Here is a 20376-nt window from a genome sequence, read left to right on the forward strand (position 1 = left end):
TGTATACTTGCACATTACGGCAAAAGCTCCAGGTAGGCCGAAACTCCTTTACTTCCACTTTAAGGGACCAGAAGAAATACAGTAAATACTGACCCCACTGTGCTTCTCTCCCCCTTCAAGCACACAAAAATGGTTTAAGTCAGCAATAGAGCAACCTAAGCCCTCATTCACATGAGTAACAGCCGGCCCGTGCAGATCCGTGCTGTGTGCACGGCCTTATCGGGCTGCTCCCGGGAAGGACAGGTGCGGAGTGCGATTACTCTATGGGGGTACGCGGCCGTACGCCGCCCTACGCTCACCCGAACTGCACGTCCATGCGGGTGTCCCTGCTCGGACACAGACAGGATCTATCCCGTCAGCGTACGAGTACGGACACCCACATGGACGTGCAGTTCGGGTCAGCGTACTGCCATGGGGAAGATTACACGCAGCACCTGTCCTTCCCAGGAACGGCCCCATACGGCCGTGCACGCAGCACGGATCCCAGCCAGCCACACTTTCTTTTTTTTGGTAAAACTTTATTGAAATATCAAAAGTGACATTTTATTAAGTTCTACGAGCACAGCGGGGTGCGCAGTGGTTGTACTGCATTACATCATGCTGCGCTGAAAAAAAGTAAGGCACGTCTTACTTTTTTTTTTTCCAGAGCACACTACCGCATTCTCACCACAACACAACGGTGTGAATGGGAACCAAATTGCCTTGTCTTGCGTTGGGGCCATGCTGAAAACTTCCAGGGCAGCTCCAACGCAGATGTTGTGATTCAGTAAAACAAATGGGGGGAATTAATCAAAACTGGAGCACACAGAATTTGGAGATGTTGTCCATAGAAACCAATTGGCTCCTGTCTTCAGTTAAGCCTTAAATATGTAATTCAAAAGCTGACTGGTTGTCATGGACAACTGCTCCAGTTTTGATCAATTTCAGTCATAGTATTTAAATAATACTTATGATAAACAGCGCTTTAACAATTAAACATCATTCAGTTGGCTTTACATCACCTTTAAACATTGAAGGAATATAGGTGGCGAGCCACAAGAAATGTCAGACGCCGGTCACAAAAAAAGTTCTCTCTGTAAAAGGATACAGCAAATCCTACAATCCCTGCGCATTCACCTATGATCCTTTGCTTTACATGTACACACCCCCAATACGGGCTACAAAGATCCGCACAGCCTTATGTACTCAAATGTTAGTGGTTAAGTCAAACAATTCTAAAACCCAACACCTACAGGTCAGACAGTTTTACTACAAATGTTTTTCTTTTTTAATAAAGGAAATCTGATTGAACTTTCTTCTTCGTGGTCTCATCTGTCACCTACACGCCGGACATATTTACTTCCTACTAGAATATTGTTCTTTTTTATAAACTCAGAAAGGGTAGAATGAAGAGAAGCCTGGGACTTTTGACCTGTACTGTTATTGGCCTTTATACACCAGTTAACCACTTGAAGTCCGTGGTGTTAAACCCCCTTCCCATCCAGGCCATTTTTCAGTATTTAGAGCTGCGGTACTTTGACTGACATTTATTCCATCATGCAACGCTGTACTGAAATGAATTTTATACCCTTTTTTGGGGACAGATAGAGCTTTCTTTTGGTGGTATTTATTCACCACTGGGGTTTTTATTTTTTACTATATTAAGGAAAAATTAACCGCCAATGCAGCAGTGCCGTCCGTCCTTTTTTTTTACTACGGGCGGACGGCAAGAGGTTAATGTGTACATAATCCCCAACAATTAACTTCTTTATTTGCTCCCCTTTGTTCAGTTAAAGACACCGTTGTAGGTGTTTTGTTCTATATGTTTTATAAGTGCCAGAAATAGCCATTGATCCTTCCAGAAATCCAGGGACACTCTGTGCACTCTGCAATTTCATTATATCGGGAAGTGTGCTAGGATTACAGAAAACCTCCCCCTGTTCTCCATAACAAAGGGGGAGGTGTTCTGTAGTCCTAGCACATTCCTGTGACAACACTGCTTCTACATAGATACAGGACAGTGGAGGGAATTTATCAAAACTGGGCCCAACAGAATTTGGAACAGTGGCCCATAGTAACCAGTTTCTATCTTCATTTTTTTCAGTAAAAGTGGACCTTTGCCCCCTTTTAATAAAAATCCCATCAGCCTTCAGCTCTGTATACTGATATGAACACCTTACATTCATTAAACATATTTCTATTTTACTTACAATTACAGCTTTTCCACATCCTGGTCCTCTTTGGCACAAATGATGTAATGTGCCCAAGCATTGCATCCTGGGAAGGTTACATGAGCAGAGCATTGCTAGGAAATCTCATCTGTAATCTCATGAGATCTCGGGGAAAGGCATTTTCCTCCCCCGGGATGATGTCCATGGTCACATGTCCTAGTCACAGGTGCCAGAGTTCCAGGAAGTAAAGGGATAGCTAGCAACCTGCCCTTAGTTACCATGGCCACTGTGAGAAGAATGGGGAGGAAAAGAAATAGAAGGTATACAAAGAATAAAAAGCCGTGTTCTATCAAAATATCCAATGCATCGAGATTTCCAACTCGTGACGTCACGTCCGGTGACTTGCCAGTAGGGGATTTTCGACGAGGTGGTGCTACTGCACGTGTGCCAGCCATGGCAGTGTCAGAGTCTGCATCGAGTTCTCCAATTCCCATCAGTGCACCTGCGCAGCCACCCAAGAGCAGCATCAAGTTCTCCAATTAGCGTTACTGCGCACCCACCCGATGGCATAACATGAAATCTGTTAGCAGAAGATGCTCTCTGATTGGCTGCCTTTGTTTTGCAACGACGAGGATTGTGAAGGCACGCAGGCGCACTGACGGGAACAGGAGAAGTCAACGAGGATTCTGACACTGCCAAAGCCGGTGCACATGCACTAGCGCCATCTCGTCAAAATCTCTTACTGGCAAGTGACCAGACGTGACTTCACAAGTTGGAGATCTCGACGCGTTGAACATTTGGACAGAACACCTGCAATTCTATATAAGTACCTGTTTGTAGATTGTCATTACTAAACATTTCTAAAGATCTATTTGTTGTCATTTCAAAGATAAGGGTGAAGTTCCTCTTGAAGCTTTGAATATAAACAATAGAACCTGACTGGTTGCCATAGGCAACTGCTCCATGGATTGTCTGACCCAGTTACAATACATTCCCCCAAAGTGAGTGGTGTCACCTTAGGACAGGAAGTGTGTTACTGGCAGGACCGCCAAGTAAAAATAAAACGAATGCAGCCACCACATCTAATGAATGATAAGCTGCAATATATGACATTTGTGCTCTTGGGGTTAGATCCACTTTAACCCTGTGTGTAATGGGAGCATGATCCTCCCATCTTCAGAGACTGTACAATGTAAACAGGAAGGTGGCCTATTCCTTGCCTGGGGACAGATGGTAACCCTTGTGATGAATGAGACATGGTAAGGACAATTACAAGCTGTGGCCCTGACTCACACAAGGGGTCACAATTAACCCTGTGACTGCCACATGCAGCTTCCATCCCCTGTGCCAGTGCTGAAGCAATGATCAGAGCACAGGAAGAATTGCTGGCACTTGTCGCCCAACTGTCATACAGATCGGTGACCCCGTTCATCAGTGGTGTGCGGGTACAAGTGCCAATCGGGTGGTGGTGTCAGGCTGCCGATAGGGTCCCCAGACTAGTAGATAACATATACCTTGTCCCCGGGATATACACAGGCCGCGATGCTCCCCTGCACCTCACCGAGCATCCTCCACAGCAGCGAACTTCCCCCACCCCAGCCTGTAACTGTCCATTATAGCAGGCCGGCTCCCCGACCTCAAGCATCCCGCTCCCCCGGAGAACTGGCCGCCAATCAGCGGCTACTCACCTCCGGGTGCAGGATCGGGACGCAGCCAGCGTCTTTTTCATACTCCTCCATAGTGTCAGCCATCTTGGTGTTAAATCCCCCGCTGCATGCTGGGTAATGAGAAGCCGGAGGGAGAGGCTGACACATACAGGACGGGATGGTGGTGGTGCTGCTGGAGCACACTCACATGTTTGAATGAAGCTAAGGGATTATTCTCTCATTCATGCCTTCTACTCCTCATACTCCCCTCCCATGATAGATGGTTACACTGTGAGCCGAGGCTTGTGCAGCATAGAAAAATGATGTCACCAAGTTTCTGCAGGAAAAAGGACAGGAAGTTTCTTGGGAACATTGACCTACAGAGGTATTTGTTCACAGGTGTGCCAACGACACGGGAAGGCCACTTTCATGGGATAGGATCAGATATGACAACATTCCATGGGGCATAGGGCAACATCAGGCAAGGTGATGGAAATCTTTACACAACAAAATTCACTTGGATTATTCAATCATGTGAAAAGCATCTGCACGTGATTGGGTAATCAAGATGATCAGGAATTTGTTTTTCACATGGTGGGATATTTGAAGTGAATAATCACACAATTGTTTCTATAAAGATTCTCAAGTAAGCCAGGCCTAATATGCAAAATGGAGGAGGGTGCCATCATACAGAGAGGTGGACATTTGGCGACTATGGAATGGTCATACCTCAGTGGGTGGTATCCCTTGACTGGGGTACACTGAACCAAAGATAGTACTAGATCCGTGATGGCGAACGTTTTTGAACCCGAGTGCCCAAACTGCGACGCAAAATCAATGTATTTATCTCTAAGTGCCAGGGGTGAAAATAAGTTTAGTATTGTAGTGCAGTTCGGGCGCTGAGGTTTTAAAAAACTGCTTAGGCAACATAGGGAAACATATTCAAACATTTATACACTCACTAAAACACACACCCAGATAGCAAGGATAACTTGCACAAACTTGTGTCAGGGTTAAATTGTAATTCTTGTTAACTTGCTGCACACATTCCCTGGCAAGTTGTAGACTTCCAGAACACTTGCAGAACAAAGTTCTAGTTGACACTTTTTGAATTTGTAGCAAATGTGCTTGGCAAGCCTACAGCAAGAGTCCTGCAGGTCTTGGCAAGAGCTCTGCAAGTGTACAGCACTTTTGCAAAGCACATTGATCCGGAGACTTGCAAGGCAGACTTGCTGTAATTGTGCAACAAAATTGTGAAGCTTGGCAAGTCTGCAATGGTTTAGCAAGTCATTTTCAAACTTGCAGCTCAATTGCTTGCTATCTGGGCACATCAGACACTCATAAAAAAATTACATAAAAAAAAACACACGCATTAAAACACACACATATCTTCATTAAAACACAACACACAAACTCATTAAAAAACACAGTACTACTAACAATAAAAAGAAATAATTAAAACATTGCCCCTTCTCCTGCTTACTTGTTTTGCAGGGAGGGGGCTGCATCCCTGGGATCCGGTGGGGCACTGGAGGCTTATCCCTGGTGGTTCAGTGGAGGATCAGTGTGATCTGCATCTCTGGCTGATTCAGACCATACTAATCACTCCTGCCTGTAAGCAATGGCACTACGAGGGAGCAATCAGTATGGTCTGCATCAGCAACAGATGCAGATCATACTTATCCTCCACTGGACCACTATGGGATGGTTTTTATTTAATATATTGCTGGTTCGGCAATATATGAAATAGGATCTGGGCACCTGCCAGGTTTAAAGATGACTGCCGCGATTCGGGTGCCACCAGAGGGGCCTCTGTGGCACATGTGCCATAGGTTCGCCACTGCTGTACTAGATGATCACATTTAACTGGACTTTTTCTGTAATGTTAAAGTAGTATTATATTCTCAAACTGTTTTCAATAATGAATACAGACCAAACAAATATACATTACCTGGCCAAAAAAAAGTTGCACACTCTAATATTTTTTGTTGGACCGCTTTTAGCTTTGATTTCGGCAAGCATTCGCTGTGGTATTGTTTCCATAAGCTTAAGCAATGTCACAACATTCATTTCTGCCCAGAGTTGTATTCATTTTTCACCAAGATCTTGTAGTGATGATGGAAGATCTTGTAGTGATGATGGGAGATCTTGTAGTGATGTGTAAAGTCTTCTCCAGCACATCCCAAAGATTCTCAATGGGGTTAGGGTCTGGACTTTGTGGCGGCCAATCCATGTGTGAAAATGAGGTATCATACTCCCTGAACCACTCTTTCACAATTTGAGCCCAATGAATCCTGGCATTGTCATCGGGGAAGAAAAAATCCATTCTTGGAAAAACCTGGTCATTCAGGTAGGCAGCTGAACTCATTTTTTGGGCACATAATATTGCTCAACCTAGTAATTATCCAATGGAAGGAACCTATTTGCCTAGCTAAATCCAGATGGTGACTTTCTGTGGCCAGGCAGTATACTTTACCCTGCAAAGGATTTCTTTACATTGTTGCCCAAATACTTACAGTCATCATGTTTCCGAATAACTGGATCCAACTCTTTCAGCTCAACTTCCCTAAACTTCCTGTTCAGTACAAGATCACAAGGGGCAGCACAGTGTACAGCAACTGTCCTTCTACAGTTGCCATGTGTGGACAATTGTGTAGAGATGTCACCAGCAAATCGAAATCCTCTTATCCTGATTTTGGTGTGTTGGGGACATCTCTATACAATGCCTGATACTTGCAGGCGCCACCCGCAGTCACTGTGAGAACCCCCCCCCCACTACGAGGGACTTTCGGTAAGGAGTGCGACAAGGAAAAGTATTTATTATCATGTATTTATTGCCATGTATGTCCTACGGAGTTGCCCTTGTGTTTGCTAGGACATAGGACTCTGCAAGGGAAATGACCCACCCTAAATCAGGATATCGGGGCCGGTGCTCAGAGGAGCATCTGATTCTGCAGGAAACTAAACGTTCTAAACAACAAGAAGCAGCATCCATTGTAAGTGATTTCATCAGCATCTTAAAAAGCTCAAAAACATTTTGACTAATATAATTTTAAAAAGCAACTGAGTATAGATGGATTTGAAAACCTCTCAGGTTTTTATTGTGTGTATATAAAGTCCAATGAGGGTGCCAAACAAGAAAAAGTTGACAAGGGTTATAACCCTCCCTTACTCTATTAACAAAAGGGTACTGGGCTGAGTGTTGAGGCTACTGGGCAGGAAGTTAAGAGAAATCTCTTCAATGGGACACATATGGCAGAAAAAGCTGACAAGTGTTATAACTAGGGATGCACCGAAATAAAATTATGAGACCGAAACCGAAAAAAAAAAAAAAAAAATTGTCAGACTGAAACCAAAAATGATGTTTTTTTCCATCCTTTTTAAAAATGTTTTAATTATTGTTTTAATGATTTTTATTTTTTTACTTTACTGCTAGGGGCTCCAGGGAAATGTCCGGGGTCTAAACAGATCCCTAATATTTCCCTTTTAAAATAGAAAAAGAGATTGAGGACACAGAATCCTAAATCGCTTTTTCTGCAGCCCCTGTTACGAATGAACAAGAAGCCGTTATACTGAGTGCTCCTGTCCATTCATACATTGTGGATATAGTGTAAGTTACCATGTCCACAATCATGAGTGGACAGGAAGTGATTCAGAGCACTTCACATTCATTCATAACTGGAACATAGTAAGCAAACTATGTCCAGTTATTTACAAACACTCTAAGTGGCTATTTTAAAGACATTTCTTTACCCTCCTTACCATCTTGTGTTGAATTGTATTGTGATTGTAATGTCTCCCTTATATTGTAAAGCGCTGCACAAACTGTTGACGCTATATAAATCCTGTATAATAATAATAATAATTTATCTTCCATTTGTGAATAACACATTTTAAATCTGAATCTCTGATCATTGGGTTATAGCACCACCTTTAGGAGTAGGACACTGGGCACATTTTCAATGACCTGGGGGCCACTGGACACATTTTCTTTCTCCAAGGGGGCCGCATTAGGAGAGACAGCCGGGAGCGAGGAGGGACAGCCAGGGGAGAGAGCGCGAGAGGGAAGACAGCCAGGGGAGAGAGATCGAGGAGAGACAGCCAGGGGAGAGAGAGTGAGGAGACAACCAGGTTAGAGAGCGAGGAGAGACAGCCAGGGGAGAGTGAGGAGAGACAGCCAGGGGAAGAGAGCGAGGAGAGACAGCCTGGTAAGAGAAAAGGGACATTCAGGGGGCAGAGCGAGGAGAGACAGCCAGGAGAGAGAAGTGAGGAGACAGCTAGTGGAGAGAGAGTGAGGAGAGACAGCCAGGAGAGAGTGAGGAGAGACAGCTAGGAGAGAGAGCAAGAGAGACAGCCAGGGGAGAGAGCAAGAAAAGACAGCCAGGGGAGAGAGTGAGGAGACAGCCAGTGGAGAGAGAGTGAGGAGACAGCTAGGAGAGAGAGCGAGGAGAGACAGCCAGGAGAGAGAGCGGGTAGAGACAGCCAGGAGAGAGAGAGCGAGGAGAGGCAGATCCGGTGCCACTTGCATTCTTTACACTAGCCACCAATTTAAGGGGGCTCATTCTTGCCAGTGACCACCAATGCAAGGGGGCCATTCTTGCCAGTGACCATCAATGCAGGCGGTGCCATTCTTGCCAGTGACCACCAATGCAGGCGGGGCATTTGTGCCAGTGACCACCAATGCAATGTGGACGTTCTTAACACGGACCACCAATGGAAGTGGGGGGCATTCTTAACACGGACCACCAATGCATGAGAGTGATTTTTCCCATTGACCGGCAATGCAAGGGGGCATACCTTCTGTTGACCACCCATGTATTAATTTTTGCAAGGCTCCTTGAGACCTGAAAATGATTTCCTGGTGGTAAAAAGGCTGGAGGCAGAGCTATGTACTTCTAATACAAGCACAGTGTACGTGGAAAATATGAATGTTACTATGTGCCGTCTGCCAACACTGGAACCATAAGATGAATGCCCATTCATACACTTAGCCTACCATACAGCCCAAAACACTGGGTGATTCCGGGTCCCCTCCACTCTCTTCCCCAGTCATGTGGCTTCTCACCCATGGGTTTTTGGGCACAGCCTCATCGGGCCGGTACTTTGAGACCCCTGCCCAAGAGGCAGCTCAGTTTTTCACCTAGTGTCAAGGTGTAAGGACCTAGGCTCCCTGCAAGGAATCATAGTTCCCCTTCTTTTTGCTGGGATATCCTCTTTTTTTCCATTTAGACTTCAAGACCTATTATCAACAGCTGAGTGCATGCATTTCCATGCCTTGTGTGCATCTACAACAGCCCTGTTTGAACTGAAGGGAAGCCTGTGATATACAGTATCTCACAAGGAGGGATATAATTTATTATGGAAGCCTGGATTTGCCCAGAGTTTGCATAGCCTCTTGGGCCCTCTTCCGAGGCAGTCCCATATACCCTGTTCCCCTTAGAAGGGTGAGTAAATCCAGACCCTGAACAGACTGATTTGTCTGGCATTGGGTTCAGGTTGTCCTTGGTCGGGGACCCAGGAATCCTGCTCGACAGCTTGATAAATCTCGGGTCTCCAGAATGCCTTGTCGGTGCATTTTGCATAGGTGGAACATTGTCTCTGGATCCCTATCTGGCAACTTTAGGTGATTTGGCTGTACATGCAATGCTGCACACCCCAACTTGGGGGTCATATAATCAGGATTATGTCTAACATTGCCAGAGCAAGCCATGCATCAATCACCATGGAGGACTACCAGAAGTCTTGCAAAGTCACTAGGGTCAAACAGTTTCTTTTTTGGCAGGACCTGCATGTTCTGCCGTTTATATCCTTAGCATGGGCATTTGGCAAGCAGACTACCTAAGCCACTAGCCCTAAAATGTGGGAGAATGGTCTTTACTCCCAGGTGTGTCCCAGGACTTATGCCATGGATGGGGACCTGGCCTTTAGGTTCATCAATCTTGAAGGGTTGTCACCAAGTACAGGGATTCTCTGGTGGTTGCACTGGATTCACTGGTGGTTCTGTGGGATCAGTACAGCCTGACCCTTCCCTGGAACTACTTCCTCTGATGAGCTGCATGATCAAACAGAAGGGCTTTCCAGTGTTCTTCGCTGCTCCCGATTTGACCAGGCAGATATGGTAATCCAAACTGATCACACTGGCAGACTTTTCGTGGGCTCGTTCAGATTCTCTAAATCGTCTGTCTCCATGTCTACTCTTCAATCCTACGTTTAGGCTTGACGCCAGGGTCCTAAGGGGCAGAAGCATCTCGGAATCATTGGTTGCCCGTGTTGCTCTAGCTTGTAAGTGTACTACCTGCAAGGTCTGCAATCACAACTAATAAGCATATTTCATTTGGTGCTAGGCTGGGGACTTTCACCCCTGGTGGGTGTCAATGTGGGATGAACCCTGTTTTTCCCCTATAAAGATGGGACTGGCCCAGCAGTTGACCCCTAACACCTTCAAAGGGCAGGTCTCTGCATTTTTACTCTTGCTCCTGAGACCACTGGCCTTCCACTCTTTGCTTAGACTATTTTTACAGGTTGTCTCTCATATGCTCCCCCTGTGAATTACTCCATGGGATAAGAGTTTGGCTCTTTCAGCTCTTCAGAACCGCACTTTGCACCAATCATGGATATTCCATTTTCATTCACAAGGTTGAATCCTTGTTAATTCCATGAGGGTTCAGGTAAAGTGTACATCTGATGATGGAGTCCCAAGCACATGGGAAATTCAAGTTCCTTCTGGGGACTGACTGCCCGTCTCTATGTTTGCTGACCCTGCCTTTCTCTACTCGTCAGTTTCTCCAGCCGCTTGAGCATCCTTAACTTGCTTGAACTCCTAGTGGAGGCCTCAGGGATCCCAAGGCTATTCATTGTTCAGCACGGGCCCTTGCACGTCTATCAGCCACGGAACTCTATAGGTAGCAGTGTGTTATTGGTGCCTGAAAGGAGTTTCCCCCTAGACACTACTTTGGTACATCCCAATGGTCAGAGATTCAAGATCTCCACTGTGTCCTTCGATGAGTAGCTGCCTTTTATCACAATATTTCACATAACAGCCTCTTAAATGCAGTGCTAAATGCAAGGCAGATGTTGGACCTGTTTTTGGGGAACAATGGTTGGACATTCTGGAATCAGTTTCCAGTTTTTAAAAAGGACCTCCCTCTCAAACCTCCTAGCATTACAATTAGTAGAAATGGCATTACATTTTGGTGGCCAGTGAAACAATTAACAAGACCTTGATTTGACACTACATCTTTTAATTGGACCTTGTGATGAACCCCTGGAGAAGAAAAAAACATAAAGAGCTCTAAAATTCCCCAAAGGTAGAAAAAGAAATTCATCATCTAAACCCCATTTTCCATGCTCTGGAGGCAAATTGGTCTGGTTTGGCCAAATGTATGGTAGCAAAATGTTCTACCTTTTGTGGGGTCTAAGATGTACAGTCATGGCCAAAAATATTGGCACCCCTGCATTTCTGTCAGAAAATTGTTGCAATTACAAATGTTTAGGCATTCTCATGTTTATTTCTTTTGTTTGTATTGGTATGACACAAAAAAGTCTATCTCCAGAGATCTTAATGTTCCTGTGTCCACTGTGCACAACGTTGTCAAGAAGTTTACAGCCAATGGCACTGTAGCTAATTTCCCTGGACGTGGATAAAAGAGGACGATTGATCAAAGATTGCAACTAAGTATTCTTCCAATGGTGGATAAAGACCCTCGATCAACTTCCAGACAATCAAACTGACCTTCAGGCACATGGTACAACTTAAGTGTAAAGCCTCTCCTTGTAAGCCTTTGTGAACTGCCCTCCATGACTACGTTATACTAGATGGCTTTTCTTAGCGACATTTTTTTGGCTTCGAAGACATTGTAAGCTATTTTTCCTTATTTTTGACAGGGACATGCTGGTTTTAGGACTTTATCTTCCCTTTCTTTTAAAGCAGAACTATGGGGGTAACCCTTTGCTGCCAAGGACGTACGTCGTACAGAGCTACAAAAGTGCTTCCAGCTGGCCAGCTAGCTGCTGCTCGTGGTATACTGAGACGCCGCAGCTGAAACCGATCCCGACAATTATGTTCCGACAATTCTTTAGGAGGGAGAAGCTTGTAGGCAATATTAAAGGAGAAACACCACCCGATCTACTGAGCCGACCTGTGACAGTCTCATTGTCACAGGTCGGCTAGAACTATGAGGTGTGTGAAAAGCACTCACCTCATAGTTCTCCTTTAAAAGTTGTGTTGTTTTTTTTTTCATCTCATTGAGGATAGTGTGCTTCTCTTTTTTCTATTTAATTCTTAGAAAATTGCCCTTCACTCTCTGGGTGTTGTGCAGGCAGTCAGGATCTACCAGTCTTTCATAGCTTCCTTCCCTAGGACAGACTCACTCTTTGTCATCCCACAGGTTCCCCACAAGGAATCTCCAGCATTACCTGTCACTCTTAAACATTGGTTTACCAAGTTATATCCCAAGCGTATACTATCAAGGAACGGTAGTCCTACTTCCCTGTTACCACTCATTCTGCCAAAAGGGCTTCCTGGGCCTTTAGAACCAGGCATCTGTCTCACTGGTATGCAAGGTCCTTAGGTCACATATTTACTAATTTCTCTCATGTGGATCTCGCAGCATCAATTGAAGCCAGTTTTAGACACATGGCCTTACAGAAAATAGTATGGCTCAGCTACTCCATCATACTTGAGAGTTGCTTGTTAATGTAATTTGTTTCCCTATCCTTGTCTAGGGACTGCTTTTAAACATCCATGAGGTGGTCTACAAAAGCTCATCGGGGAGCAATGTACTATATGTTGTGCATGTGCTATAGTTGAGATGGTTCTTTCAGAAGGTTATTTTTTTTGTTGTTACCTTTTTTAACTGCTTGCTATTCTTGGGCTTACTCAGTATTTTTAGGTGGTATAGCCACTAGGAGGAGTAGTACCTTTAATTTGCCTAATGTACAACCTCTCCAAGGCAAGGCACATCCCCAGAGGTCTTATAATTTGTCCCCCAATGAACTATGGAAGAAAAGTATTTTAAAGTGAGTACAAAACTCTATTTTCTATCATGTTTCACTTTCTGTTTCTTTAGTATTCAGTAACAACAGATTATACAAAAAAGACCCAGCTGAGGAATCAAGAGTAGACATGTAGACACAAGAACAGTGCAGAAGTAAGGCTAAAAAAGTATACTTTGCACTTCCCAGTCCCTCAAGTAAGAAAAGAGGTTTGGTAAGCTCATTATAAAGGTTTAAAGCTGGTGGTAACTTTAAAACCCGTGCATGCTGTATATTTGTTTTTTTTTTAAACCTTTAATACAAACTTATTGAAATCGAACAACACTAAAGCAGCAGCAAAAATGGAAAGCAGGCATGTGCTGTCACACGTTGTAGCGGGACCCATAAACCTCAAAACCCAAGGCCTGCTCCTGAGCTGAGCCAACTTTTCGGTATGTCTTTCCGAACACAATCCACACCTGCTGGGTGTGTACACACTTTGCACAACACACCTGCTGGGTGTGTACACACTAGAAAGGTGTCTAGATTCCACCCATAGATCATGCTGGGAGGCAACACACTACAGAGGTGTATACATGTTCGTGGCGTGTTTATAAGGTTAGTAAATCAACCCCGTGTCTCTCCTCTTCTCCCGGCCGAAGATCTCTACTGCGCATGTGCCCACCCCATGATCCTTCACGGCCGCTTGAGAATTTTTCAGATCTTCGGCCAGGAGAGAGCGGGGGCAAGGTAAGTAATAACCTTTTGGTTACTTTTTTTTAAATGTTTTTGCATAAAAGTAAGGTTTAATTCTACCGTGCTTTAAAGGAGAACTATGGGGGTCAGTGTTTTTCCCCATAGTTCTCCTTAGGGTAACGGGAGGACACAAACTAGCGTCCTCCCGTTACCCTAAGCTCAGTATACGGCGAGCTACAGCTCGCCGTAGACTGAGACGCCGCAGCCGGAGCGGATCCCGACGTAGATGACGGGATCCGCCCAGCTGCGTGAGTGACAGCTGGCTCTGCCTATCTAGAGGCAGAGCCAGCTGTACCCGCCCCCTCCCCCGTTCCGCCAGTCAGCGCTGGCAGATCGGAGCGGGGAGAGGGGAATCCAGCCCTCCCCCTGACACGGCAGAGAGCCGTGACAGGATCGAGAGGTGAGCGAACCTGGTATGTGTTCCCTCACCTCCCGATCTACTGAGCCGTCCTGTGACAGTCTCATTGTCAATGGTCGGCTAGAACTATGAGGTGAGTGGAAATCACTCATCTCATAGTTCTCCTTTAACCTGTCTGAACATTTATAAAGATTGCCAGCAATCTGCAGTTTAGCCACAAGAGGGAGCCCATACACTATTTAAAAAACAAAAATGTGATTGCCATCAACCATTTGTGATCAGTTTCTGTTCCTAGTTCATTTATCTTCTAAAATGTTTGTTTCAAGAAATGTACATTCTGCCAAAGATGAAGGCATGGTCTGAGTGAGCAGAGATTTTTCTTCATATATATATCAACATAAAACTAGCAAAAAAAAGTGCAAGTAGACAACAAAAAAAACCCTATACAGTACTTTTTTTTGTCATTCCACTTTAGCAGTATGATATCTCTGGAAATCTCTCTATGCCTATCTAAAGGCTCATGTCCATGGTTGTTGTTTTCTTGCACAAGACCCCGAAACGTTGCATTGAATGTGTTTTGCTGCATTTACGTCAATAGCATTTGGAGTGCCGGTGTCCATACTTTTCTTTGTGCATAGAGACGTTTGCCATCCGTCGACCCACCTAATCTACATGGAAAGAGCGGTCAGGAGTGCGATGGGTTCATGGATTCTTACCAGATATCTGGCTGCATCCTCTCTGGTCTATAATTCTATATACCCGTATTCAATCAGGATAGAATTTAGGAGATTATGGGTTGTGTGCCCTGACGCCCGCCCGCCCGCCCGCCCACCCGTGTGTTGCACTGACATCCATCTTTGTGAATCGCTTGATATGAAAATGTAATTTGTTGAACTAAATGAAACGGATGTATGTATATATTGGACACAATTAATTTTAGATTGTATAATAGGAATTCTGTGATAATCAATTTATTGATGTATATACTGTAACAAGGACACTCCACTGAAGACCGGAGGTGCAAGTCAGATGCAGTTTATTTGCTTTCAAAACGGTAGATAACATGAAATCCAATATAAATAGCTCGCTGTAGCATATAACAGATAAGGGCTCCCCGACATCTGTCTCTCTTGCAGCACTGCTGCTCCGGCCTCAATCTTTAGGGCCACTGTCTGGTTCCTCCAGACAACAGCAATAACATGCCAATCCTCTCAATATGGTTTGCAAACCCCGCAGCTCCCTGCTGCACTGGCCTCCACTGACTCCAGGGTGGAGCTCTCCTGACTCACAGGTGGGGCCCTGAACACATCCCAGCACACACTTCATGAGGGGTGTACACAGGTGCACAATCAGGTGCTGGTCACCACCAAAGCATGGACCCAGGAATGGAGACTTCTTCCCACCCAGAGCTCTAAGAAATCTCCTGGCTCCAGGATCCCAACCTTGATCCAGAAAACCCAGAAAGAACTGAAAAGGCAGTTCTCTCCTGGTACCAGTAATGTCTTCCTGGAGCCACTCAGCCCCTCTGGCTGAGAACCCTGGGTGACTTTGAGGCCACCTAACACCGTGGTATTGCCTCACAATGCCACAATACCTTTCTGCTTTTAGTCTAGGCCACTGTTGCTCCTGATGAAACGTTTTTGACCGTGAAACGCTTCAGGCTGTACCATATCCCTCCACCTAACTACGCAAATCTTCAATATAAGTGGTGTTAATACTATGGATTTTGGATGTTACAAATTCTGAAATGAAGTAATTGGAGGTGATATGTGTATTTGGGCAAAAGGTTAATTGATGGTTTAAATGTTGTTATGAGAGGTGCACTTATATGTATTTTATGATACTCAATAAAATTGTCACCTTGGGGCCTAAAAAGTCAGTCCTTGATATTTCTGCTGTTAATATGTTGTAGTATGGGATGTGGCACCCGTAACACCTCCCTTGATCTCTTAACAGTTACTGATATGATCTACTTTACCCATTTGCCTGCATCTTGTGGACACAACAAACAATGTTAATAGAAGCAGCAATGTGGGAAGCTATAAACACTGTTCCAAGTGCTGCCACTCAAGTTTTATCTTTTCTTTCAATCATATCACACACCTATTGTTCAACTGTGCCTGGAATGGCCACAGGTCGGCTTTATGTATAGTGTATATTCTATTTCTTTATCTAAGTATAAAAGACCCCTTCTGTGGATTACCTATGGCAATTTCTCTAAATGTAACTGTATAAACAGCAGATTTGATATCAGAATGTACAAATTATGCAGTTTAAACATGTTCTATCACCGCTGAATTAGGCTCCATCCATTACTGCTTCAAACGCCATTCAGTGTTGCAGCAATCTTAGAATACCAGTCAATATACCATTTGCTTTCAGGCAAATATTTACCTTAGGGCTAGTTCACACCAAAACTGCGTGTGTCTGCGCAACTGCAATGCAGTGCGTTTTGCCGTGATTTTACAGTGATTGATGCGTTTTTTATTTATTAATTTTTTCTTAAAATTGGATTTCTGCATTCCAGTGCGTTTTGATGTGTTCCGGTGCGATCCGATGCTGCTAAAATAGGGCAAGCAGTATTTTTTCTGACTGCATTGGAACCGATTGTGTACAGAGCACCAGAAATCTCATAGGAAAGCATTGTGATGTATTTTGGCTGCAGCAGCCAAACTGAACAGACTGCATCGCAACTGCATCTGGTGTGAACTGGCCCTTAAAGTTTCTGTAGCGCTAACAGAAGCAGAGGATTCACCCAGATAATCCTATCCATCAATGTAAGTGTGTATTCTCCCATCTGTCTAGGTCAGTGGCAGCCTGTGTCTATTATTTATACTGAAGTCTGTGGTCTTGGGCACTTAAATGACCACTCAGGGAATCCTTATATTGTTGTAATCTGCAGCAGAGGGTACACAATCCCAAATTTAATCAAGTTTAATGTGAGTATAATATAGTACACTACACTCAAAACAAAGGTAATTAGTCATGGGTGAAGTTTTGTTCTTATGAGTGTATATACAGCTACAGCAGAGGAGCAAAGTGCAATGAACACCTTAGTGATTATAACATTCTCATCCCCTCAGTAGAACCCTATTTCAAACATTAGTGATATCAGAAAGATATCATTCATTATACAATGCCCCTCTTCTGGCTGTATTTACTGCACCCTTGAGAAGCAAGCTAATCATTTAGTTTATAACGTGTTCTTTTTGAGGATACCATGAGCCCCCAGTTTGCACTACATGGTCTTATCAACATAATTAATATAGGAATTATGCGTTAGAAGCAATTAAACTCAGAATCCACTGGAGGCCGTTATCTGGCAGGCAGTGCAGTGCTTTAGTGTGAGAAACTGTTGAAGTGAGAGGATGAATAAGCTAAAAGCTTTTGAAAAAGTGACGCACTCAAGTTGCCTTTGAAATGAATTCAGAGCATTTGTGGCCTAATGCTGATTTAAATGGACGAGATGCAAACAGTATAGAGGATATTTTATCCCTGCAGACCTTGCCAGTAAATTGCCTAACACAAGTTGCTTCTCCCTTGGAATTCTCTTTCCTGATCATACACATCACATGACTGCTGCATGCACATCACAATGCTGATTTATTCAGGACTCACATGCACATACACTTACAGTGTGGCAAACAGAATCCTTATTTTGATGCTTCCTAGAAATAACAAAATACTCTTATGAAAGCACAGGGAGAAAGGCACAGATTGCATCTTGAATTTGTACTTTTATATAAACTGTCTACAAGGAAATAAAAGAGAAAACTTAACTCTTGCAGTGGGGCACTGCAAGGGTTAACTGATCATGTTGTCTTGGGAGCTAAAATAACATATATACAGTATATATACATATTAGGGATGCACCGATATATCGGCCGCCGAAAAATATCGGCCGAAAATGGCACTTTTGGCTAAATGACGACGGCTGGAGGGGGAGGGGGAGCGAGGGCGAGGGGGGCAGCCGGGATCACGGTTCAATTGAGTATATCTCTGTTATTTTAGATCCCTAGGCAAAATGAGCACTTAACCCTCACAGTGTGGGGGTAGAGCCACTGCAAGGGTTAAGTTTTTATTTGCCTGGAGTTCCTCTTCTAAGGCTAGGTTCACACCATGTCCGAACCAGATCTGCAATTGCAGTGAAGTGCATTTTTTACGCGAGTTCACTGCAATTTTTGCAGCAGTTTTTTTGTGTGTGCTTAAAATGGGCTTTCAGGTGCAGTCCAGTGCGTTTGTATGCGTTCCAGTGCATTCCAGACCAAAGAAAATGAGACCAGCAGTATTTTTTTTTCTGGGCCTGAACGGACTGTGCTGGTGTGAACAGAGCCCAGAAATACCATAGGGATACATTGGAATGCTTTTTTGGTAAGAGAACAAACTGTTCTGGTCCGGACATGGTGTGAACAAGCCCTAAGTAAACATTGGACTAATATTTTTCTTTCAGTATTCAATGTTTTATTGAGAGTTTTACAACAAAGTAATACATGGGAAAAATAGATATATACAACATAAATTGAATATGTTCACAAATCTTGTAGAATCACTTTGAAAATTTGCACACATTTCACTGGGAAGGTGGGGGTGGAGTATAAGAGAGATGGGTGTGTTTGCTGGTCTCTGGTGTAACGAATGTATGGGTCGCCCTGAGTCAGTTTTATAAATAGAGGGTAGGAAGCAGAATTGGGGAGAAGGAAAAAAAGGTGGGGTGGGGACCCTCTGGGGCCTTCAAGGTTCCCCCGTGGGGAGTTAGGATGATATATCACCTACTCCTTCTGTCCAATCCCCAATTCCAGACCACACTCTAAGATACTGTATATTCTACTCATTTTGTCAATCCCCAATCCCAGACCACACGCTAAGTGATTTCCACTCTTTGTTGGAAATCAAAGATCGACTTCATAATCAGATTTTTATTTGCAGGATTGTAAATGACCTTCATGTCAAGGAGAAGTTCAGCCATTACATGACTATATAAATCTCTCACATTAATGTTTGACTCCTGGTTCCACCACGTCTCTGGATAAAGGCTACTGCCATTTTGTTGTTCATGTGTAGTAATACTGTTGATTCCCAGAATAGAGGAGCAAATGTCAGGAGCACCTTGTATGACGCCATCAATTTTGGATGTTTGACATGAGACCCTCAGCTTCAAAGTGGCAGCGGGCCTTTACTGGGTAATCTTAAAAAAGGCCCCCCAACTCTCTTGATTGGTGTTGGATGTAATTGTGTTCCAGTTGTAGATTGTGATTAGAATGTAGTTTCACAGATTGTGTTGTTGAGTCCTTCTCCTCGTTGGTGATACGAATGGGCTGCAAAAGATTCTCTCCATTGGCTTGGAAAGGAATTTTGAAGGGGGCGTGAAAGGTTTTAGTTCACCAATCATATGGTAAGGACAGAAAAGAAATCAGTGGTGTCTGAACATCTCAAAAAGCATAGCCGGTCCTATTGTATGCTGCCAACATGTGCCAGGGAAAAAAAACTGGTGGGATTAACCCTTTTCGCTGCCTAAGCAATTGTTTATTTTATTTACACGTAAGAATCTACATTTTAGGCTATAAAATTGCTTAACCCGCCCCCAACCACATCATATATTTTCTAAAAGCAGAGTAAGTCCCTGTAGAATAAAGAGATGGTAGTTGCAAATTGTTTTATGTCGCACTACATTTGCGCACAGGCTGTGCTTGATTTGCTCTTTACCCAGCTTTGCAGCCCAGGACTTTGACAGCTCAAAACCAGTAGTACTCAGAGCTGCGTGCTTCCAGGTTCACTCTTTGCAGAGGACATCAGGGAATGCATAGATGTTGTACCTGACTTGTTCCTGACCCTGCTGATTCTCTGACATCCTGACTCCAGTTCGTTTGACGATTCTTCTGCCTCCTGTCTGGTCCTGCGTTATCTGCATGTTGCTGACCCTGGCTTGCCCTTCGACTACGACTTTGTCTCCTGATTCGGTACCTTCTTGACTGCACGCTGCTGACCCGGTTTGCCTGACTTTGGTTCTTCTCCACATGCCTCTCTGCTGTGCGTTTGTATACCGTTGCCCAGCGGAGCAGCTTCAGGACTTCTGTCCAGCATCTACATCATCTTCCGGCACTCGTGCCCTGCTGTGCCCCAGGCTACCTGTATCCAAAACCAGGCTTCTTGGGACCAGAGTTGCAAGAGAGGCCGCCCTCGTCATCTCAAGCTCCATCGGGTACGTGACACACTGGAGAGATTTCCCTTCAATTCATGTGACAGCCACAAAAAGTGAGAGGAAATCCATCCAAAGGAAGGGAAATCACTGGTGGTCAGCTGGGTCACAGAACTAGTATCCTCAATGGAAGATTTCTCATCTATTCCAATTGTTGGCGACAAACCAAAATTTGGGATTTCCTTTTACTTTCAATGATAATAGTCACCAGGATAAATATGGAGGGTAAATCTCCCTAATGGAGACACAGACAGCAATAAAAACCTGACAGGTGTTCTAATTCAGACCTGGGCATTT

General features: G+C 44.2%; 1 protein-coding gene across 1 annotated transcript in view; it reads right to left on the reverse strand.

The window, feature by feature from the left end:
- Positions 1–3942, reverse strand: part of ZDHHC17 (zinc finger DHHC-type containing 17) — a 58460-nt gene extending 54518 nt beyond the window's left edge. The window contains exon 1 of the mRNA XM_018572904.1: positions 3839–3942. Within this exon, the coding sequence (XP_018428406.1) occupies positions 3839–3901 (63 nt within the window). The 5' untranslated portion in view covers positions 3902–3942. The remainder of the gene's footprint in view (positions 1–3838) is intronic.
- Between the last annotated feature and the right edge of the window lie 16434 nt (positions 3943–20376).

The sequence above is a fragment of the Nanorana parkeri genome, unplaced genomic scaffold, assembly GCF_000935625.1.
Source record: "Nanorana parkeri isolate BGI_ZX_2015 unplaced genomic scaffold, ASM93562v1 scaffold45, whole genome shotgun sequence".
NCBI classification, from domain to species: Eukaryota; Metazoa; Chordata; class Amphibia; order Anura; family Dicroglossidae; genus Nanorana; species Nanorana parkeri.